At 42.6% G+C, this 24,555-nt stretch overlaps 1 protein-coding gene across 6 annotated transcripts in view; it reads left to right on the plus strand.

Moving 5' to 3' along the window:
- The window catches only part of LOC146861244 (sodium channel protein type 2 subunit alpha-like), a 905,823-nt gene that overhangs the window by 315,424 nt on the left and 565,844 nt on the right, over window positions 1-24,555 (plus strand). For all 6 annotated transcript variants that reach the window (XM_085645403.1, XM_085645408.1, XM_085645407.1 and 3 more), the window contains exons 8-10: window positions 14,036-14,099; window positions 14,574-14,715; window positions 22,953-23,159. In XM_085645403.1, the coding sequence (XP_085501529.1) occupies window positions 14,036-14,099; window positions 14,574-14,715; window positions 22,953-23,159 (413 nt within the window). The remainder of the gene's footprint in view (window positions 1-14,035; window positions 14,100-14,573; window positions 14,716-22,952; window positions 23,160-24,555) is intronic.

The raw sequence follows: 24,555 nt of genomic DNA on the forward strand, positions 1-24,555 counted from the left end.
ATGTGGAGACAACTGAATGAAACCGAATCACGTTTACTGAATAAAGGATTGTCGTTTCTACTGACAACAAGACCTGACTATGTTAAAACCAGATTTGAATTACACCAGTTCATTATGAAAAGGAGACTGAAAGCATTCTTCTCATCTAAAGAAGACTCAACAACACAAGGGTTTTCAGGTTTAAGAAAACCATCCAACTTTTAATGGTCGTCAAGCAAAATTCCCATGGAAATGTTATCCTTTGAGGCATCTATCCTAAACAAGCTTGATAAAATTCAATGCAATGACAAATACATTGAGAACAATCTCTAAAAAGATGAAAGACTGGCTCTCGCAATAGTAAAACCAGAAGGCAATATAATTATCAAAGACAGCAAACAAAGGGGCACATTTACAAGCCGCTATCACCACAGGAGCATCACTTTTAGTGATGTTCCTGTGACTATAAACCCTTCGCATTATTTACAAGGAAGTGTGAAGCCCCTTAATGTGGCTTAACATCACCTTGTAAATAAGACCCTCTTTCATGATACACTTAGCGTGAAAGGGACTTGCAATGGGTTATGTGGTTGGCATTCTGCCGCAACACCAATTGATTTTGATGCTGCCCCCTATTTACAAGTGTGAATAGGAGGCAGCGCCATAATTAAGACCAGGAAAAACCTGGTCTTAACATGGCGAAATGTGGAGAAATGCTTTATTTCTCTTAATTTCTGCTGTTTCTATGTGATCTGCATTGTGCAGCACACATACACACAGACAATTGCCATTAATGATTGTATATGTGCAGGAAGGTGTCATTTCCTGCACATAAATAATCATTTAAAACATGACGATTTGCAACTTCTATGTGTGCTGCCCTCCATCAAGGAAGAAATTAAATGGTGTGTGGAAGCTGGAAAAATGGCTGTCTGACAAAGAAAAAAAATAGGCATTCCTTATGAATAAACACCAAAGATCTCTGTTGATATACAACTTGCCAAACATTCATAAGGACCCATCAAAGCAAGCGTGCAGGCCAATCAATTCAGGAGTAACTTCAATATTAGAACCATTTGAGGAAATATGTTGATTTCTTCCTAAAACCTTTTATTCATGATATTTCCAGTTATTTAAAAGACACAACAAATAAGCTGAATCTTTTGTATGTACAGATATGCTTAGATCTTGTGTTTTAACTGAATGTATGACCTGTACAGTCATACACATGCAACCTCTGAGTTTCCCCATGTGCATGCCAAGACAGTGGAACTGATTCACTCTATAATCATTCTTGACAGGTTTGGAGGTTTTTACAGAAGAATGGCTAGAATGGGGCTGTAGGAAAGTTCGTAATTAGCAGGTGGGGGCATTGACTCTCAGCTATTAAAATATCGCACTAACTAATAGGTAGAGTAATGTCTCAGAACATTTTTTTCAAGTTCAAAAAAGGTACGTTTATTGAGGGAAAGCAAAGTAGTAATACAACGCATATTATAACAAGGAAAGATTACATACAATAAAGAAATCTAAAATTGAGAAGTAAAGAAGATAAATGTGTAAGTCAGTTTAGCATATCATACAAAAGAAGAAAAATAGTGAAGTTCAGCTAGTCGGTGAACAAAGGAGAATTACATTTTATGTTGAGATCATAATATAAAATGAAATATGACTTTATAATATTAAAATAAGGGAGGTCATGGAGGTTTAGACACTTCTTGCTGCAAGGGATTCAAAGACAGAGAACTTTGGGCGCTAACATCAATAAACAATGTAACAGCTAGCCATAAAACGGAAAGTTTTGATGCCATATGTATAGGATATACAAAAGTTGTGTCCAATCTATGGTGGTAACAAACAGCATACCACCATGCTTGATAAGACAATTTGGTACAGTCTTTCCAATTCTTGTTTATTTGTTGAAAGGCAACTGCTAGCAACAAGTCTATTATCTTTGCATTAGATTCACAGCTAGTCCAAATAGGGGATAGACTTCCTAAGAAGACATGAGAAGTGGAAAAAGGGCATCTGGAGTCAAAGATCAAGTTAATTTGAGACCATACATTTTTCCAAAAGCTATAAACAGGTGTGCATGTAAAATGTAAATGATATAGATCAGCATGTGGCAAGGAGCAAGTCCTGCAGACATCTGAGAGATCAGCATGTCTTGTTTTTAGAGTAAGTGGGGAAAGTAGGAGTCTATTATATACAAAAAAGAGTGTCTGTGTGGTATTCGCTGCTCTAGAGGACTTCCTGATTTTAATCTAAATCTTGTTCCATAATTCTATGGGCCAGCACACCTCTAAATCCTTTTCCCAAGATAGCTCCACTTTAGTCTTTTCTCTTTGGATGAGTTAATTGTGTAAATAGGTATATATGACAGAGGCCCTAGAATTATCAATTAGAAGGAGATGTAGTTTATTGACAGGACGAACCACAGAGTCATTGGAAGGACGTGAGGTTGTATAATGGGTGTGGGCATTCTGAATAGCTTGTGTTAGGAAAGTGTATTTAGAGTGGAAAGATACAGGCAGGGCAAAAGAACTACTAACCTGCGAAAAATACATAATCTCATTCTGTACATACAATTGATGTACCCAAATTAAACCTCTTTGTTGCCAGGATTTCCAATATAAAGGATTATTGCATATTAATATGCTAGTGTTATGCCATATGGTGGAATTAAGAAAAGAGCTCAAATCCATGGGGACTAATGAAGAAACAAATGGCATGATTTTGGAAGTGTGTTTAATTATAGGAGTGGATAGGGATTGCGGTTTACGTGTGAAGGATAAGTATTCTTAAAATGAAAAGGGGGAAATGAAAGATTGTTCAAGTCTAGCCCAAAGAGGACAATCCGTAAGAGACTCGGAGAGCCATCTCAATGCTTGGCGAAGTAAAAAACTTATGATAAATAGGAAAATCAGGAAATTAACACCACTCTGTCTTTTAATGGGCAAATGTAAACCTCTGACATTCCATTCCAAGACATAGGACAAAAATTTAGATAAATAATGGACACCAATCAAAACAAATCATTGGATAACAAAGAGTGTACCAAATAACAAACCGACTATATGTAAATTGAAACAAGTGAACTGAGAGAGAGAGACGAAAGAAGAACAAGAACAAGTGAGAAAGCAATCTTTGAGATATGAGAAAAAAACAAGAAAGAAGAGTGAGTATTTGAATGAGAAAATAGTAAGAGAAAGCTATAAGAAAGGAGAAAAGAAGAGAGAAAATTAGAGCAATGCAAAAAAGAAGAAAAGGGATCGAATTCAGAGACTTATAAGTAATTTAAGACATATGAAAGGTGGGGGGAAGTGAGGCCACACAGAACAATGACGTGTCCAGACCCCAAACGAGGCGGGAAGGAGAGCAGAACCGACAGGGAAATGTAACACAGAGACATAACATGTAGGGAAGAAAAAGGTAAATTATTTCTAAGGTCAGAAATACTGATGGAAACAAACAATGTTATCAACTATTTGCAGACAGATAAAGTTATTAACGATTTAAAGCATGTAACAAAGAAAATTGCATGTTAAACTCTGAGACATCTATCTGGTATGCGATGAAGAAGTATCCATAAAATCAGCGTGGAAAGAATTAAGAAAGCTTTTCAGTCTCACAGGGTCTTCATATGTGGTAGTCGTATTGTTGATTGTCACCTTGAACAGGGGTGAAAAAGGCCATAACGTGCACCTATTGAACGGAGCTGCGGTCTCATTGCTAGGAACTCTATGCGTCTATCTGCAGTTGGTTTGGAGTAATCTTGTGAAAAGAATAAGGAACTGCCTGACCAAGTAATGCGAGTGAGTGCCCTGGCAGCTGATAAAATCTTGATCAAGTCAGTGTATTCCAAGAAATATAGGATCACTCCTCTCGGTTTTCTGCCCGCATGAGAAGAAAGTGAAGGTGCCGGACCCAAACGATGAGCCCTCTGAATATTAAGATGAGCATCCTCTGGTAATTTAAGGATTTTTGGAATAAAAGATTTGAAGAAAGTTATTGGATCTGTTCCCTCCTCTCCCTCAGATAATCCATAAATACAGAGATTATTTCTTCTATTCCTATTTTCTAAATTTTCAACTTGCTTGTCTAGCGCTGATACTTGAGAGTGTAAGGATCCCATTTTGGTGGTGGAGGAGTTCAAAGAATCGATATTCTGTTCCATTGTGGTGACTCTGTCTTCCAAACTAGATCATCTATCAGTGAGGAGTTGTAGCTTAGAGTTAGTTTCCTCAGCCAAAGGGGCACAAAGCCCTTATTTCTTCCAGCAATAAGTCCATCTAGACTGAGGAAAGTTGCTTAGGGGGAGAAGGATGGTCTTTGTTCAAGGTTTGCTCGGTGCTTTATTCACACCAGAGGATACAGTGGTAACAGATGTTGAGGCGCCCTTAGGCGAAGCACTCGCCAAGTCATCCATGGAGAGGCAGCTAAAACGAGACCTGGAACGAATAGAGAGCTTGCGTGCTGAGGATCTTGATTGAAAGGAATCCTTGGTTAATTTGCCCATGTACTTGAGCAAAACTGTATTAGAGAATTAGTGACACCAGCATAGCTGATTTTTTTTTATATATGGCTTGTTCTTCCTCAATGCCCAGAAATATCCTCTCAACACAAAATATATGAAAATATGTTTAAGAAAAATGCATTGCTTCACGTGCTGAGGGACGCATTTCACACCATGACAAGCAGTTTCCAAATGGAGTGCTTTCTTAGAAGCCTAAATGTATCACAGAAATATCGAGGAAGTGAAGCATGAAGTTACAAACGTTGCTGAGGCACATGGGGAATGCTGGTGTAAGCTTTGTCATTTAAAGGAAAGCAGGTAAAAAAATGAAATGCACGTTTACTTGTCTTTTCTGTAAATCACAATGCCACGGATACTTTCATTTTGTAGAAAATCAAGCTAAGCGCTGCTTATTTCAAAGGAGGATAGCGCTAGCAAAGCAATGCAGCCCCCGGTAATAAGAAGCTGAGGGATGCGTGTCTCTTCAGCCGGCGCGCACAAAATATTTCTTTTCAGACGAGAAACAAAATGGTGGCCATTCATTCAGCAGAGCCGCTCCACAGCGTGAAAAAGAAAAATGTTGCTTACAGGGCACGGTGGGAAAAATGGGACGCCTCTTGCGATTCCTCAAGGCTTCTGATGCTCAGCCCTTCATTGTAACATCTGTGCACGCGCTGGATTTCGTGTCGGGCCGCCACCGTCGCCGCTGTCCCGGGAGAGTCAGGGACCAGCCGCCATCTTCTTCGGGCACTAGCCACGCCCCCCCCCCCCATGTCTCAGTACATTAATCCTTGCTCAGCTCTTGGTAGGTTGGCAAATGAGCAGTCAGGCCTAACTTCAGAGACAGGTATGTGCGAAGCATTTAATAGCACCCAAAGCAGTAAATAAGTAAAAGAACCAGCACAATAAGAACCGAACACCAATTTAAAGACATATGAAATGTTTGTAACTTTAAAAGGACACCAAAATGACAAAACTCCAATATGGGGAAGCAGAGATGTAAATTTCTAAAGATTTTGGTAACAGTAACAACCAATGGCACAAAGGACAAACATAGTGTATCTAGTCACGGTGGACCTGGACAAAGTTATAAGTTCAGGCAGACTGTGATGGCATGCAGGCCGGCCACAGGACCAAGTTAGGCCAGTTGAGTATTGTACCTTATGTCTTTGGTGAGTGGTCTGCACTGTGTTGCTGTACGAGGCTTTGTGTAATCCTACTTTAGTTCCGAGAAGTTGCGAGGTCTGTGATGCAAAGTCCTGAGTCGAGTTGCGTCAAGCTGCATTGGTTCCTAAGAAGCTGTGCAGCGAGTCTTCACAAGAATTTGCGCCGACTTGCATAGGTTCTGCTGAAGCTATGCAGTGAGCCTTTGCAAGGACTTGCTTTGGTTCTGTTGGAGCTGGCAACTGAGTGGCGAGGCTTTGTGAGGCTTTGTGACGGTTCCAATGAGGCTGCCAGCTGTTTCTTGGTTCCTTTTGGGTGGGTAAGGGTCCTTAAGCACGGCCAAGGGTTCAGAGGCTCTGGGTTGCCACTGGAGGGATTAGGACTTAATATCGCACAATGCACTTGCACAGTCCAGGACAAGTCCAAGTCCAGTTACAATTGGTCAGCTCATTTTTCACCTGCCAATGCTATTTAAAGTCTGCATTCTGTAGTTCATTAATGGCAAAGGAGGCACTTTCGGCCCATAGAGTACATAATGAGCGCTATTAACAAAAAGTGTGAAACAATGTTTGAAGATGAATGTACTTTTGTACTTTTTTTGCAATGTGCAAACCTTTCCAAAACATGTCCAAAAAGCTGAGACACACTGAGGTCTAAATGCATACTACTGGGAAGGTCATGTGATATTCTATAACTTCCCATTTGAGTGTAGTCTACAGTAATGCACTGTTAAAACACAACCCTATATATATTTATTTTTTTCACCACAGGGTGAAACCCGAGGGGAAAACCTTTCCTTTATGCCACCAACCAATTTTAGGGTAGATTAATTTCTCTTTCCGCCATTGGATGGAAAATTATGCAAGCTCTTTGCTGGATCAAAACTAAACCATCTCCAGAGTGGCAAAAGGTCTGGGAGTTTGTGAATTTTGCATACTCACAAGTTTAAGGGTCTTAAAAAACTTACAAAGCAAACCACAACTTGTTCCACCCACACCGCACCCCTTGTGGAGTTTACTGTTGTTTAAATCTACACAATGATGGTGGAGAATTACAATTAGTAAAATCATTTGCGCCTGACATTTATCCATTTGTGGATAGCTGACTGAGGAAAATTGAGCCATTCATGGCCATAAACATAGGCTTACAGATGTAAATGGTTGTGAATTAGGCCCAATGTTTTAAAATATTTGAACACTTTACATGCAAGTGATTGTTCCAGGACCGGACTGGACATAGAGGGCATCAGGCATTTCCCCGGGAAGCTGGAAGGCTGGCGGCCGGTTTGGCAGCGTTGGGGGCCGGTTTTGTTACTGGGAGCTGGCTTTGTGGCAGTGCTTCAAACTATCACCCTTCGTTTCCCCCCCCCGGGGAGGGGGGTTGCTGGTCCGAAACAACTGCCAGGGCTGCTTTGTGTCTCAGTCCGGCCCTGGATTCTTTGATCTTGTGGTCTGTGGCTGGATCTTAACTCCAGCATTTTGATAGGTGGCCAGAGACCGAGCTTGGTCAGTAAACTTGGGGGTGTGTGAGTCTCAGATTTTCCAGCCATATAATGTTAAAATACATTATACCACAAGCATGGCCCATGAAAGGGGCTTAAGGGGCCATGACACGGTAGAAGAATGCGGAGTGGTAGGGGTTCTAGGTGACGGAAATCACAATATTTTGTAAAATAACCAACATTTTTGAAGACTTTCAAAACCGATAGAGTGTGTGCGCGTTTTTGTCTGTTTGTATGTGAAATGTTGTAGTGAAATCCGACAGACATCTCACCATACCTGGCTTAAACGAAATGCATTTATTAGGGGGGTGTAACAACCCAAAACACCCTCCTAGGTGCCCAGGTGCCCCATTCTCACAGTAACCCAATAATACTGTGATTTAACTGGCTCTAATAGAAGGGAATGGTCTGTGCGGTCTCACTGCTGCATCGATCTGATCTGGTTCTACTGCATTCTGTAGTAGACACCTTTGAGGCCTTTTTATTTGGTGGGGTGCCATGTTTGTTGTTCTGCATCAGCCTGATTGGTATATTGCTGATGTGAAGCCCTACTTAGTCTGCATGATGCTGTAGGCTATCACAAATAGCCGTGTTTTTATATGGCAGGGAGATGGAGGGTTTTCAGTTCACCACCTCCTGTACGTCAGCTGCATTTCTGTTTGCTTTTCCACAGATCCATCATTTCCGCTTCAGATAGGTGAGGCATGTGTTGTCCTCCAGGACCTGTATGTCAGAGTGTTCCTGCAGGCGGCGGCGCCTATTTAACTACTGCCTCTCATTCAGAATGCTCGTTTTTCAGAGGATTAAATTCGCCGCATTCGCTTGTCGGTTTGAATCCTCAATGATTTGAAGTTTGAAGGCTTGCTCGGTCTGCAGGACTGACGATATCTACCCACCTGGCTGCTTGTCGCCCCTGCTGCTAGGTTTATTATTTATGTTCTACCACTATGATTGGATTGACAGATCTTGTTTAGAGCACAACTGAAGCTGTACTTGTTGATAGCAACGAAGGCCTTTTGCCCTACTGACCTGTACTTGCCATAGTTCATGTTTGGATCTTTTTCTCTTACCCAATGAAGGAGAGCGCTCCTTATGGACTGACCTCCGACCCCTCTCATTTGCATACTGGTATTCATCTTGCTGCAGCCTGTCTGTGCCTGAGAGCAAAGACATCATACCTCATACAGTTTGGCTTTCTCCTCTTACATGTCTGATATCAAAGTTGGGCTGTGTCACCAAAAAGACCGTGGGCCTGCAGAAACGGACCTATTTGCCGCAAATGCAACAGTATTATGGCGAAAGTCTTTTAAGCACTCTTGTCAATATGTATCCAATTTGCAGAGTCAACACACGGAACACGCATCTTCACGTGCCACTCTGATTGGTTCTGGTTAGCTTTATCTCGTTATCTGTTTCTTTACTTGCTTAGCTAGGTTACATTTGCCTCGTTTGCTCACACATTTGCGACGTGCTCTCTATTTGTTCTTGTATCCATTTTTGGTCATTTATGAATGATTGAGCGTTCTTTAATCTCGAGCAAAATGTACTTTGACTGACGTTAACTGACTGGTACTGCACCTTGATGTATTAGCTAGTTTTATAAACCTAATTTTAGTTTTTTCCTAGTTTTATAAACCTAATTTTAGTTTTTTCCCCTAGTTTTATAAACCGAATTTTTGTTTTTTTACTGTAATATTTTTGCAGTCTTTTAGTTTTCGACGTAGGTGTGCACTTTATTTGAAACTAACATAATTTATTGGGGAGTAATTGATTCAGCAATCCAAATATTAACCTCATTTATTGAAGAGTGTTTCATGCAATCATTTTTTGAAGTCATTCCACTTGCTTCCTGCTAATTAATCCATCTGCCTACGCCCTCTTTACCAGTGGGCTCTCAATTTCGGGGGGCAGTATTAGCAGTTACTGTTCCAGCGGAATTATGACACACTGTAGATTTGTGAACTCTTGCCCAGATATTTGTCATAAAATGAAGAAATCATGGCAGGATCTCCCCACTCGTGGCAGGATCTCTGCATTGCAGTTTCTCATTGCTCTTTGTGAATCCACCTCTGGTGCAGTTCACTAGGTCTAAATTCGGATACGGAAGTCATCAGAGATTAATGGCTCAGGCACCATGGTTGTCGTAATCTCTGCCAATACAATGCATACGGAAATCACAAGGTCACATCGGGCACTAAAGGCTTTCTTGTTTGACTATCAGATTAATATAGATATTATTCAGGGAACTGTCTCCTCCTGTATTCTTACTCAACCCTCCTATTTTTGTTTTGTTTAGTTTTCAAGCATATTTTTATTGGCATTTTAGGTTGCAAATGCTGTCTGTTGTTATTACTTTGGCATATCACAAACGAAGAACAGTTACATGCAGAGATATTTGTGCTTTGCAAACATAGTTTACACCTGTCCCTCTCTCACTGAACGGTTATAACGTGTACCAGTTACTCCAGTATCGGAGGCCCTTCTCTCTAAAATAGCTGCCATGTACTCTACAACTTGTGATCTGAATAAGGTTATCTTTGCACATATTCATCAACCCAATAGTTGGGGATGTCCACAGGAGTACTTTCTGTTTGTTGTTTATTATATCTAAAATTAACCAATTAACAAACAACTTTGGGGAACTTGCAAGAAGGTAGGCACTGCTGCAACACCAACTGTCATTTAGAGATATTTGAATACTGAATACAGATGGCCAGAGGGGCTCTGGGTTACGACTGTGTTTGGGAGGTAAGGTGTATGTTTAGCTCACCACAACTGTAGGTGCCATTTAATGCAGGGAGGAGGGGTTACCAAGAGTGTTGAGCCTTGGGCTTTTCCTTCGGTCCTTACCCCATCTGCTTCTCACATGTCTGTAGGCTTTTGGTTGTCCGCTTATAGCCCTCCTAGCGGGTGGTCATATACACTATTTACTCTTAAGTCACATTGGCATCTCTGACTTGTGATTCCTTCTCATTTGCAGTCTCGTCACTGTCTTCCTGAGCCCATGTCGGGAGCTCCCAATTGGACAACATTTCCCTCCATTGTTCCGCTAGGGGATGACGTTTTGAAGTTCTGGACTTTTCCCAGGCTGAACTCTGCCCTCTGCCCTGCCCAATGAGTGACGTCCTGTCTCCATATTCCCCCTGATGGCCTAATGAATGACGTCCAGGAAATCTCTATCTGCCTTTTAGCTAATGTCAAGGCCAGGTCTATAATTCTGTTCCCCACTTTTCTCTTGTGGGGCCTGGGGAACAGTTCTAATAGGCATACTTCTATTGTAGACTCAAGTGCGCACCCCACAGTTGTGTTTATCTGTAATAAGACCTCATCCCAGAAGGGGCGCAGTCCTGTGCAAACCCAGGTCATATGTATAAAGTCTGCATCGCTCTGATTCCATCTTGGGCATTTACCTGGTTTCCCCTGATACGTTTCCTGTATCCAGTGTGGGGTCATGTATGTCATGTGCACATAGTTAAACTGAATATATTTCAGCCTAGTGTTACGGGAGATCCCTGTGTGAGAGGACAAAGTTCTGCACCATCCCGAATCAGTTAGTTCCTTGCTCAGGGCTGTCTCCCAGCATCTCCGTAGTTTCTGTAATGGAATAAGTGAGGCTCCGATCAGTTATACATAAAACCATTTCACTTGATGGCCCGCCGAACCTAGTGTGAGTAATGAGTGTAGTACTGCATGAGTCTCAGGCCATTCCCACAGTGTCCCGAAGGTGCAGACCAGGGCTTCATTCTGGTGGAAGACCGTGCCCTTCAACTAGTCCCTCAAATGGTGTTAAGACCTTCTCATGATAGCAGTCCCCTACTATCTCCACCATGCCTCCAGCCATGTCAATAATTGATCCGCAGTAAAGATTGTCTGGAGCTTACCGTGATGGAGCCCGACCAGTGGTATCGTTGGTGTGTATCATGGTGTCTTAGCTGTTTTAGCCATGTAATACCGATCTATATGTATTTTAGCCAATAGTCAGGGGATAGTGTTCCATCTGCTATCATAAATGTCCCCTCTTCCAACCATTGTGTTAGCCATTGCATCTGAGAGGCCAGGAAATATAATTCAAAGTTCGGCACCCCCAGTAAGCCCTCTAGCATGCAGCATTGCAACGTCCCGGAACCAACCCGTCAGTATGGTTATCAAGAGGTTAATGAACAAAATATAAGAAGCACAGCAACATGACCATCTTGGTCAGAGAATGCTGGCCATAAGGGGCAGACGTAGCGAGCACCAAAAGAGGACACACACCTTAAGAGATTGGAAAGCTCTATCTAAATTTCCTTCACTGAGATCGTCCAGTGAATGGAATATATGGATCCCCACGTATTTAAAGGTATTAGATGTCCAGTTAAGATCTACAGGAAGGTCCTGGGGGCAAGGCAGTGCTCCAGCCATAGGGAACAGATAAGTCTTGTCTTTATTGACCCGTAGGCCCGACAGGTGCTCAAATCGTCCTAGGAGGGTCAGCGCTGTGTCGGAGCCCCTCACCGCATCCTCCAGGTATATCAGCAGGTCATCTGCATATAGAGATATTATGTGTTGCCTCCCATCTACCCTTAATCCCAGCCCTTCACCCCCCACGTCGAAACCATGCAGTCAGCGGCTCAATAGCCTTGGCAACGAGGCAACGAGGAGAGGAGACAGGGGGCAGCCCTGCCTTGTTCCCCAAAAGATCTCATATTGGGTAGATACAGTTTTCCCAGTCCGGACCCGTGTGGTAGGGTAGTCATACAGCAGTTGAACCCATTTGACCCAGCCTTCGCCAAAGCCCATGTGCTCCATCACAGTGAATAAATACTCCCATCCAGTAGACTTAAAGGCTTTTTCTAGGTCGATGGACAATATAGACGCTCGTGGAAGAGCGCGCACCTCTTGGTGATATAATACTGAGTACAGCCTGTGCAAGAACCCTCCTATTTTATTATTGATTTTTTTCTGTTGGTTAAGTTATGTTGGTTGAAAGCTGCCAAGAGGCAAACAGTTTGGAGTGGTCTTTATATGGTCTAGTAATTCAATGCACACATCTATGTTACAGAACAAATGTCTCCTTCAAATATTCCATACAAAATATAGTACCTTTTGCATGTGATCAGGTAAGGCAAGGAAGATCATGGAATGTCAACCCATTCAAAACTTACGGTAAGCCATAATGGATTAACTGATGACTCAGTGTCATCAGGAAATTGAGTTACCAGGGCCATGGCAAATCTGTGTATTTTGGGAGTTGTAGTCTTGCTTAAGGTCATCTGAACCAATTGGATTCACACACCCAAATGCAGAGATTTGTAGAGGTAAGTCACAGGACCGGAAAAGTGGTATTCCAGTACCATGGAGTTATTAAATAACATAAAGCTGACATAAAATGGAGTTTGTGTGTGTGGGTCAGTGGGGGTGTGTGTGTGCGTATATTGATTGGTGACTTCTGCAAATGACTGCAATATTTTCTTTTACAAACCTGCAGCTGAGATTGTATTAGGCATTTGTGTGCATCGTCTTGGTAAAATGATTCTCAACAGTATCAGACTTGTCACATTGATGCACATTTTACTTTTCTTTAATTATATTTTCATACGTTTTTGAAAAAAAAAATGGCTAATGTATAAAAACTTTGCCAAGGCTAAAGTCGACACTTTAGAAGATTGTTTTTACAATAAAAGTTATTTGCAAAAAAGTATAATACATTAAATGTTTTAGTGGTTCTGACACGTGACATCATGAAAAATGTCATTGCCATGTACGGGGTTGGTTGATCTTTATTACTTCAGCCACTGGCTCAGAAGTTATGTACTAATTTCCGGAGCTTTTTACATTCTACCCAAATTGTTTACACATGAAATAGTGGCATAGCTAGCCCTATGGGTGCCCGTGGCGGCCGCTGCGTTTGCTGCCCGATGGCGGCCGCAGTGAATAGCGGAGGGGGCGTTGCTGGCGAGTATTTTCTCAGTTTGCGGCCCCCTCGCGACAAACTGATTGAAGAGCGGGGGGATGGCCGCCGCCCCCAAAACACGACCCCTCCACCTCCCATGGCTACGCCACTGACATTAAGCCTGGGCAAAGCACTACGCTACGCTTGCGTAGTTTGCGAAGTTTGCGCTACTTCGTACTACGCGAATTGCACGTTGCACAGTGCAAACACGCATAGCGTAGCGTAGTGCAGCGGTCATTTTTTGCTTGCTCGCGGTCCTCAACGTCAAGTTGGCGACCGCGAGCAAGCAAAATGACATCCCGGCGAGACTTTTTCCTCGTTCGCGATCAGCAACATCAAGTTGCTGATCGCGAGCGTGGAAAATAAACCTCCCGGCGAGCTTCTCAACGCGGGGAGGTCAGGTTACTCATAGATGAGAAACTACCAGTCCGTGTTGAGAAAGCTGCCGCTCGAGCAGAAATCAACTCGAGCGGAAGAAAACGACCGCTTGCACTGTGCAAGATGCAGTTTGCACTGGTTGCACAGTGCGGACAAGCATCCGGCACTGTGCAATCAGTGCGAACAGCATCTTGCACAGTGCACTTCGCAGTTTGCGAAGCTACGCGTAGCTTGCGAAGTGCACTTCACGTAGCTACGCGTAGCGCAACTTCGCAAACTACACCCAGGGTTATAAAACATTGTACGAGTTGAATGTACTCTTGTTTTACATGCAGATACTCCGTGATAGGATTGCTCTTAATTTTACGTGTTTGCTTTACTAACCTCCACAGCGTTAATCATGATTCAGCTGTCTCATGTATCCAGTGCACAAAAGTGAAGTTCAGTTAAAAAAAAGAGTACTACTTGTTCCCAGATTGTTTTTTAAATGTGCTAATATTCCAACACTGGCATTTTTCAGATTGCTGAAAATTACATTTTGTCTTATTTTTCTTTTCTTATGCAGGTCATTACTATCGTTTGGAAGGTCAGAGGGACGCGCTGCTCTGTGGTAATAGTACTGATGCAGGGTAATAAAATGATCTTCACTTCAAATTTTTTCTAAATTGTGTCATATTATTTAGCAAAGTTGGCAGCTGGAAGAACTCACCGAAAGCTTTATGTGCAGCATTTCAAACATGTGCATCGGAAAGGGAAATTGTCACAACATTCATGACCTTTCTAGAGGAAGTTTTCATGTTCATTGCATACGTGGTTCCTGGTGTAAACGGACCAAGATATGCCCTATGTGTACACCGGAAGAAGAGATTGTGGCATGGCCTTTCTGAGGGAGCCTGACACAGTTATGAGGTGCCAGGGCCACATCATACGGTGTTGTGATGTATGTGCTCAGATGTTACTGGCTGTCATGTCATTCAGAATATGAAGAGAAGTAGGAACATTAGCAGTTTAAATACAGGCTCAACATACATGAGCTTTGCTAAGCTTCTCTTCGGTAAATGCTGCCTAATTCCATTTCATTTTGCTTTTTTTGTGTCTTCCAGCCAGTGCCCAGGAGGATACATATGTGTGAAGGCGAACAGAAATCCCAACTATGGTTACACCAGCTTTGATACCTTCAGCTGGGCTTTTTTGTCACTGTTTCGTTTAATGACTCAGGACGCTTGGGAAAATCTTTATCAACTGGTAAGAGCCATTTTTGTGTCTTTTAGGAAATGTGCATATTTATGGAATGTGCAAGCTACTGATGAAGTGAATAACCTTTATAACCATGAAGATAACATTGAGAAAAGACCTATATGTTTTTAAGTCTACCATTAGAAAAATGAAAATGTAAATACGTTGATTTTACAGGACTTCCCTCCGATTCAGTGTGCACAACCATTACACCTGGTTGCATTTGTATTGATTGAAATATTTAACTTAAGGTTTTGATCCTTGAAATTGAAGTTCTTCAAAAATTTCAGCAAAACAGTTTGTAGTCTAAGGCTCTCTGGCTTGTTGTTGCCGCCTTTGATGACTTTAGAGATCATAATTCACTTATTAACAAGTCAAACCTAACCAGCAGCGTGCACGGCCCAAATAATAACAAGCATTGAAAATGCAATAGGTCTCGCATTTGTTAAAGTTAGAGCTGTTGGCATTGAAAAAGACAATGTTTTTACTTTTACTTTGTTATACCAATGGCAATAGCACTATGCAAATATGATTAATTAACTGCTAATAGAAACACGAAAGTAAAAAACATTGTCATTTTTACACTGGGAGACTGTGGGGGGAGAGCAGCAGTACGCGTGGGAGGGGTGAGATTGTTTTTCTTATTGTTGTATGGTCTATATTGTATGCCAACATGATCTGCAGTCACGGGCCCCAAGCTGGATTGTAATGCAGATCTTGAAATTGTTCATAAAGACACACTCAAACTTAATTAAGTATGCACTTTACTAATAAACTTGAATGAATGTCATCCATGCTTCCACGTATTTATTATTATTTTTACGTTGATGTCTATTTTCCCCACTAACAATTAATTATCTCCCTGCAAGTACCACTTATGCAGTTCCCGTCAGCCTGACAGGACTGTTGGTCCCTTGAAACCTTTCTTCAGTAAACATGATGTCCCTTTTTCCTGTCAGTATAGCTATTCTTTAAGACTGATCAGTTTGCATCAAGGAGCTTTGGTGAAGGATGGACCCTAAATCTACTTTAACATAAGGGACACAAGCAGTCGCTGGAGGGGAATACTTGTTTATCCTGTTTCCAAAGCTGCCTATGTCCGTTATTACTAGAGTTATTCACAAAGGTGTCCAGACAACACACTGTGTCGAAAAGAGGAATGTCAGATGAGTGATGTGGTTGTTCAGATGACTTACCATACTGGGTTTTACAGATTCCTAGGATGGGGGTGGGGGTGGGTGTGGGCAACCAGATTAACTTTTTGGTGCTACTTAGAAGGCCAGGTGGGGTCTAATGCAGGAACTTAATACTTTAGGAAGAATAGTGTCTTGGCTGAAACTGGCACTTGAAAGGCAAGAGTGTCTGTATAGGAGGACTTCCTCCATGACTAGCAGTGCACCAGGAAAAACGATTAATCACCATGCCACCCCCAAACCAAACGTGGAAAACAGACACGTTTAGCATTCCTAGTAGCAATGACGTCAGAAAACAGCGTCAGATCATAGGGCACCTCAGACTAATGTAGCAAGGCACTTATTCCACACCTTTAGCTATCCTTTTAAGGCACTTATGTTTATAAAGTTCTTCCCAACAAACAGTATTAAAACAGGGAAGCAAGAGCGTGACAGTTATAGAAGTTCTATTCTACAAGGTGAAATGCCTATTTAGTGTTTTAACGGGGAGGCATTTTTCTTTTTAATTGCATGCATTTTGCAGCTGTCAAAAGACAATCCTCTTAGTGACTGTCAAAAGTGGAAGTGTGGGAATGTAGCATACTTTCCATTTCATGTAGGCATGTTATATCTCTGCATCTCTAGCAAACATTAGTAATGTTACGCTGCAAAATGCACAATAGCGCTCACATATTTTGTGGTGGGAAAGATGCTCTAAAATACTATACTCCCATTTCCTTTGTCGTCACTAGGTTGCTTACTGTTTCACAGCCCTCCTTATCCCGCCTATGTTATTGTTGCCAACATGAGGGGAAATAAGCCAGACTGACACTTTCACTTCTTGGAACTTCACCAGGCACCCTCAGGATGGGAGTGCTTGTCTCCTAGGACTATTTTGATTGTGGCAAGCATGGAAAGAGAAGGCAAACTATTGCCTGCTTTCGCAAAAAAGGACTGCAGCTGAAGTCTATCCCACTTTAACATGTCTCACAACCGCCCTGCTCTCACCCCTCGGTGCTTTCTCCACTTTGGAATAGGGTCCCTGCTGGCAGACCATCCAGGCTCCCAGACACACACAGACATAGAGAACGTACAACAATATAAGAGCCGGAGCGTCGTAGATACTAAAGAAAGCAAGTTTGTCGTCCACGGTAGGTTTCCACATAGTTCAGATTTTGCAGTCAAAACACGAGAAAAAAATGTACACTACATTTGGGACCATGGCCTCTAGGCGTACCTAACACAAGTGTATGCTTGGTATGTAGGAGGCACGCTGAAATTATGTAAATGTTTTTATTTAGCAAAGAAGGAGGCCTTCCTATGACCCCATGCTCCAGAACGCATACCTCATTCTCTACTCCCGCAAAGACAGGGTACCTTGCACTCTGTACACCGTGCAGTGACAGGGCGGGCGCTGCCACCACCCGAGTCCTGCAGGGTTACACAATGCTACAGCCTGTGTTTCACTTTCATCTACGTCCTGGAAGGGCCGATGTTGCGCAACAAACACTCGGCATCCCGGAGACAGCGTAAACCGCCTGCTCTCTCTATTGTGCCGCTCGCTTGAGGAGCCACACTGTGACCCGCCCACAGCATGATCCACAACACTCCCCCTCTGCGCCGCTCCCTCCAGCGCAGGATTGTGCAAAAAGAAGAATGCTTACAGCTAGAATTCCTCGAATGCGGACTCGAGTTAAACAAGCAAACACCTTTAAAATGAAGCACGGATTGCTGCGCTGTGTAGTGCACCCACATGGCGATCCTCCAGATGCTGCGGTGGGGGTGAATGCGGATGCAGGGGAGAGAGGGGCAAGAGAGCACGGACAGCGGGAGGGGGAAAGCATTGCAAGCGGTGTGGACAGGGCAGTAACAGAGGGCCTGGGGGCTGCAGCTTGGACGTGGTGGGGGCTGCAGGTGCTCAGCGCACTCAGCGCAGCAGATGTCCTCGCGTCTCTCGGTGATCCAGATGCAAGGTCTACAAAACTACAAAGTAGTCCCTACATCAAAAGATATCGCCCTGCAGTGTACGTTTACTGTAGTTGGTCGATGCTGCTTCCTGCAGAAACGAAAGAAAACGGAAGTGACGGAAGTGACCACTAGCTAACAATGAGCGAGGTAAGAAAAGCAATGCCAGATTGGACCAATAGCAAGCGAAAAAACAAAACGAAATGCAATGGGTGGAGTTTCGCTGGTATTACTAATTACTTAATGCCTCGGAGAGGCAGCGCATGCGCTGCTTGTGCGAGACCTAAAAAGGCTGAAAGGCTTACCAGTGCACACACTGTACTGCTGCTGTGCACCAGCCTGCCTGTTTAACATAGATATCACTGCAACAATACTTCCAGGGACTAAAAAGTGTAAAATCAACATTTGCATGAACTGACTAGTGAATATGCGACATTCTCTAAGACACTAATGTTTAAAGGGAGTTATGCTTGACAAATACATTTATAGTGGTAAGGAATTTCCTGGGCTAAGACTTTGTGTCCCACACCCACCCTAACTAGTCAACAATATCTCCTGCTCTTGTGTTTACTTGATAAACATGGCGCCATATTCACAATGAAGTGGAGTAGAGAGGTGTTAGCCTTCTTGGCTACACGCCTCTCTCTGCCACTTCGGAAACGGGAGGCTGCACCCTATTCTCAAGGATATGGTGCAGCCTCGCGTTTCCCCCTGCGATGGTGCTAAGTTTCACAACTTAGTGCCTGCGCAGGCACCATTGCACTAGAGTGCAAGTGTGCCTGCAAGCAGGGAGGTTTGTTTATGTACAGGAAGGTGTCCCTTCCTGCACATAAACAAACCTAAAATGCCAGTTTGTAACTTACATGTGTGCTGCTCCGTGCAGCACACATGTAAGTTACAAAACAGCATTTTTAAAAAAGGTTTGAGTATGTACAGGAAGGGACACCTTCCTGTACATAAACAAACCATGGCATGTTTATTTACGCTGCCCTTGAGAATAGGAAGTAGCATCAAACTCAATGGGTGTTGCGTTGGAACGCTCACCGCAACACCCACTGCACGTCCCTTTCATGCTAAAAACAGCGTGAAGGGGGCCCTATTCATAAGGCAGCCTTAAGCCACATTAAGCCACTTAATGAGGCTTAACGCTGCCTTGTGAATGGGGCTAAGCCCCTATCACCACCACAATGTCACTGAAAGTGACATAGTGGCGGCGATAGGGGCTTGAGAATATACCCCAGAGTGTTTAAATGTGGAAGAAAGGTTCAATGAAAAGATATTTGTGAATCATGAGAAAGATTAAAAATCAAATTAAACTTGTAGATAGGAGGGGTGCTTATCTAACACCCCCTTGATCAGGGGATTACATTTTAAAACAATCTGCATTGGGAGAGATTTCTAAGCAAAGTGTTGGGGCGAGGTTTAGTCTTATCCCTCATAGCGGCATTTGGGGGGGGTCTCCTCAACCTCCGCAAGACAGGGGAGGTTATTTTATCATTTCTAACCATGATTTGCCCAAGGGCAGAGGCACTATGCCCCCGTTGCCCTGCCCAAGTGTGGTGGGCAAATGACCTCTTCCCCCTTCACCTTACTCGAGGCAATAAAAAAAAAACTAGAGTCGGTAAGTATCAACTGCTGTTGCTCTGTTACAAACTTGGGTTCAGCTGATCCACTCCCTTCTCTCTTGCCCTATTCTGCGTTCATGCAGGAGTAAGTCAACACCTGTCACCTACCCATTGGCCCCGTTATGAAATGACAGCAGGGGTCAGGGGTAGGTAACAGATGACCCTTTCTTGTACCCCCCTCACTAGTCAGGGGTACAGCAATATTCCAGCAGAAACCTGGCCGTTGAACAAGTCAAAGGAGGTGTATGAATCTTTTACCCCTCAATTTGGGCACGGTAGGGGGCCGGAGGTGTTCCCATGTCATTCTGTTAAGATTGTTATTATCAATCCCGCTTTTCTTTGACAATTCGAGGGGGGTGAGGGCAAGAACAAAGGTAGCTATTGCTTCTCTTTTGTATCTAAAATGTTGTTCCTGCCCTCAAGCAAGGGGCTACATAGTGTCCTCCTTGGCCCTGATGCAATGCCTGTGAGGGAGTAAAGTTACTCCCTTTCGGAAAGGCGGGAGGTTCTGGGATTACCCTCCCTTTTCCTGGCTATACAAGGTGGACAAAAGCAATATCAGGTGATGTGTAAGAGATATTATCAAGTGGCTGGGCTTACGCTGCGAATTTATGACTCATGCAACATTGGCTCTTCCTCACTGCTCCTTTCTTTTGAAATAGAGCATCAGCACGCATGTGCTGTTTGCAACACCTGCTGTAATCACTCCACAAAAGTAAAATTACAGCTGCTGCTTGCCATTGACTGACAACTCTATCGCTGCTTCTCATTGGCAGGTGCTCCCCATACATCACTTCCGTGTTTAAATCACGAGCACCGGCCAATTACAGTTTTCTTACACCGTAGGTTTTAGCTGGATTTTTCTTTTTCTTACAAGCACGTCATTCTGCGCTTTACTTTTAATGGTGTCCGTGGCACTTTATTTAGAGGCGGCTCACCTAAAGAAAGGTGCACAGCTGCTGTTAAAGTGAAAGGGCAAAATGGGTTGCTTTTACAAAAAAAAGCATTTGTTTGTCACGTTGAAAAATATTTTTTTTTCTTGTAAAAGCGCCCATATCGCTCTTTCACTTTACCGGTGGCCGCACTACTTACTTTAAACAAGCCCCGTCTAAAGAAAGGTGCGGGTCCGCCTTTAAAGTGAAGGTGCAGCATGGGGTGCTTTTACATAACAAGCATTTGCAATTTAACCCCTTGGCTGCGGCGGATATTCCGCTGCAGTGCTGGGGGGGGTTTGGGGGCAGCGCGGTGGCGCTGTGCTCATGACGGAGCCACTCCGTCATGAGCCACGGTTGAGCTGTGCTCATGATGGAGTGGTTCCGTCACGACTCCGCCCACTGCGCTAAATGCCCGCACAGGCGGGGAATTAGCGCTGCGTGGGCGGAGCGGCCGCCAACGGTCGCGGCATGACGAAACCACTCCGCCATGAGCACAGCTCAACGGTGGCTCATGACGAAGTGGTTCCGTCATGAGCGGGGAAGGGGTTAATAGGTCTCACATTTCTAAAGGTTTAGTTATTGGCGTTGTAAATAATAATGCAACGCCAATAGTTCAAACTTTCTGTAATGCGAGACCTATTGCATTGCAAATGCTTGTTTCCTTTTGTTTTCCTTCCAGTGTCTGCGAGCACAGGGAGCAAAGCTTTTTTCACTGTCCAGTGCCCATACAGAAGACCTGATTCACAAAAGTGTACATGACCGGCCTATCTATTTATGTGTGAAATTCTCCGCACTGACTGCGGAGTCTCCACACTCATAAACTTACTATTAAATTGCAGGTTTGTGAGTACTGAAAAAAAGAGTACATTTAAAAAAACTTGTAACTTTAGCTTTGTGAATCAGGCCCAGAGGACTGTTTTAGCACACTGATCAGTTAATTTGGTGACAACAGAAAACATATCCATATTTAGACAAGGGCATTGGACATTCACTTTTTTGTTCACATCTCCAAAACAATTGATTTTTACCACACCAAGAAAAGCTACTGAATGACTGAAAGACACTTTTCATTCACAACCAACAATACAATTTTACTAGCCATTTATTCATTAGTTTCAAAGCTAGGCAATGCAATCCCCTATGGGAGATCCAATTTTAAACACAACTGAAAAATTATTTTGGGACCCTGCTCCTTCGAACTTTTAAACTGTTTGACCAAATTACTCCAACGCTGGCATTCTGCAAAATATCACCCAATACAATTATTACAAACTTTAGTTTAAATGATTGTGCAAGGGTGGACAGAATAATTAGAGGCATAAAAATCGGATTTCTTTTGGATGTATGCATGAACGATTTCTTACAGAACTGCAACTGTGCCTCTTTCATTTCTGAGGCTGCTCGCTACAACCGCTGGTGAAAATTTACATTAGCTCCAGTTGAAGCTGTCTAACCGGGACATGCCAGTGGGATGGCTCAGTGCATTGAATGTTCACTGTTGAGATATGCAATGAGCTCCAGGTCACAAGATGAAGTGCCAGAAAATATGTCTTACCCTTCCAGTGCTGGTAAATGTAGTAGAAATATATTAGGCAACAGGACTCATAAGTAGCATATGTGCAGTTTGAAACACTATGAAAAAATCAAGAAGTATAAATATGAAATGTAAATACAAAACTACCCCAATGTGGTCTATGTAATAGTGACCAAAGAGCTTGTTGCTGATGAGGACAGTGATAAGCTAGTATCATCCTACACACAGTATTGCACCACTGAAATATCAACCTCATTTCAAGATGAAAAGGGTGGATTGTGAGCACAAGACATGGTATATTTGGTTATTATCACTTAACTAGTGTGCCATAAGAATATCACTTCTTATTTTGCACATACTCACAGATTTTTATGTAGATGTTTAAGGTATCTTATGTTTAATCAATTGCTTAATTTGTATCAGTGATTGGCAGTGGATGCTGTTTTAGGATATTACGCTTCTAATTTTATTTATTTATTTTTTATGAATACTGGCTTAAATGTTTACATTGTCTATCTTTATTGATGTTAGGATTTACTCCCTTCCGGCAAATCGGTGCTATTTAACAATTCTGTATAATTTTAGACATATTTACTGAATTTTATGGATGTATTTATGGATAAAAAGCTTTTTGTTATATGGATTTCAATAAAAAAATATATATATAAAAAAAAAGAAGGCCACTATAATCAAGACCACTGTGTGCAAAAGTTAATATCTGAGGAGTAGCCTCAGCCACAGTATTTTAATAGAAAAGTCAGATCCAAATAGCAATGAGAAGCCAACACTAAAAACGGTTTCATTTCAAGAGCATAGGGTCGCATGGTTTATTCTTGGATCCTGCTATATTCAAACTTTTTTACGCATCTTTAAAATGTAAAACTGAATTTTGGAAAAAATTCACTACAAATTGATATAGTTTGCGTTACACTCAGGTTTCAGAATGTCTTTATATAGCTCATTAAACCATAAAGTAAATTTTTGTAATTCTAAGCACATTTTTATTTTTCTCCAGACTCTACGAGCTGCTGGCAAAACCTACATGATATTTTTTGTCCTGGTGATCTTCCTTGGTTCCTTTTACCTGATCAACTTGATCTTGGCTGTGGTTGCCATGGCCTACGATGAACAAAATCAGGCTACGTTAGATGAAGCTGAGCAAAAGGAGGCGGAATTTCAGCAAATGATGGAAGCTCTTAAGAAACATCAAGATAACTTGCAGGTAGGACAATAACAAATAATGACAGAGTGGGATTTTTCATTATGCTATTTAAGATTATGGTGTTACACAATCAGGCGATTGCTACTTAAAACCTATGTGAGATACACTCGTCACAAGTATGAATTTGAAAAAACACTTGTACGAAATGTCTGATTTTTAGTTTCAGAAATAGAATGTAACAAGCTTGGCCAATGATATTTGCACACTACATACTTAAACCCCATGTTTAAGTAGCCATGGACTAATTCCTATAGGTAACTATAACTTGTGTCCTCGCCATGCACTGCTAATACTCTTTCCACACTCACACAAGCAGGGACCACAACTTTGCTCCTTCCAGGCAAGAGCAGAGAAAAATGTTCCTCCTGCCCAGGCAGGAGCAAAGTTACTGAGCCTGCTCCAGCTAGGCAGAGCTACTGGCCGGGGAACCCGCAGGGGACACGGGGTCTTAGGGGCTCCCTGCAGCCTCCTACATTCCTGAGACATGTTGGTGCTCCAGGTGGGCACTGGGGCACCCACGTTTAATAAAAAACATACTGGCTCTGACTTGCACCAGGCATGGGTGCTGGTGGGGAACCAGTAGGGCTCATTGAAGCTTAGGGGCTACCCCTGTGGCCCACAAGTTAGAAAATATTTTTTTTAAAGTGTGGGTGCCCCGGGTTGGCACCGGTGAACCACTCATTTATTATTCACTGCTTCAGCAAGGAACACCCCATAATCCCTAGGGCTTTTTAAAATTACATTTATTCTTCCTGGTGGTGGCCCTAGAAGAGGCAGGGGCACACCGACCCTTTATTTTAACGCTGTAGGGTTCTGCAGGGAGCACAGCAGCCTCGTAGCAACATAAAAAAATACCACTGTGAGAGTCCTGGGTCATTGAATCTATGATCCCAAGAGAGTTTGCCATATTTTTTAAGCACTTCAAGCTAGAGGAATATGCTCTTCAGCTACAACACAGGGACCTCTTATGGTTTGTTGTGTGGCTGCACTTTGTGGCTTTTAATTGATGTTAGAAAAGACACAAATGCATCTTTAATGGGTTTTTTTAAATGTGTTTTAAAATATAATCTGCAATGGTGACTATTATTAAACATTAAAATGTGTGAATTTATCTGATATACGTCTGCTTTATATATGTTGATGGGCCAATAGGCCCAGCTTCTATTATTTTATTATTTTGAACTTTTGAAAAAGCCAGTAGGTCTGCCTTACTTTAAATGACAGTTTTTATATTTCTACATGACGTAGCCAGTCATTAATGTTGGCGGGTTGGGTGCCTGCGGTCTATGTCATGTGGCCAACCCCCACTGAAGGTCCTGCACAGCGATGGATATCTTACTTTACGCAAAAAAACCATAAAAATTCACAGAAAAAACAAAGGTTGACGTGACATTAT

The sequence above is a fragment of the Triturus cristatus genome, chromosome 3_1 (genome assembly GCF_964204655.1).
Source record: "Triturus cristatus chromosome 3_1, aTriCri1.1, whole genome shotgun sequence".
NCBI classification, from domain to species: domain Eukaryota; kingdom Metazoa; phylum Chordata; class Amphibia; order Caudata; family Salamandridae; genus Triturus; species Triturus cristatus.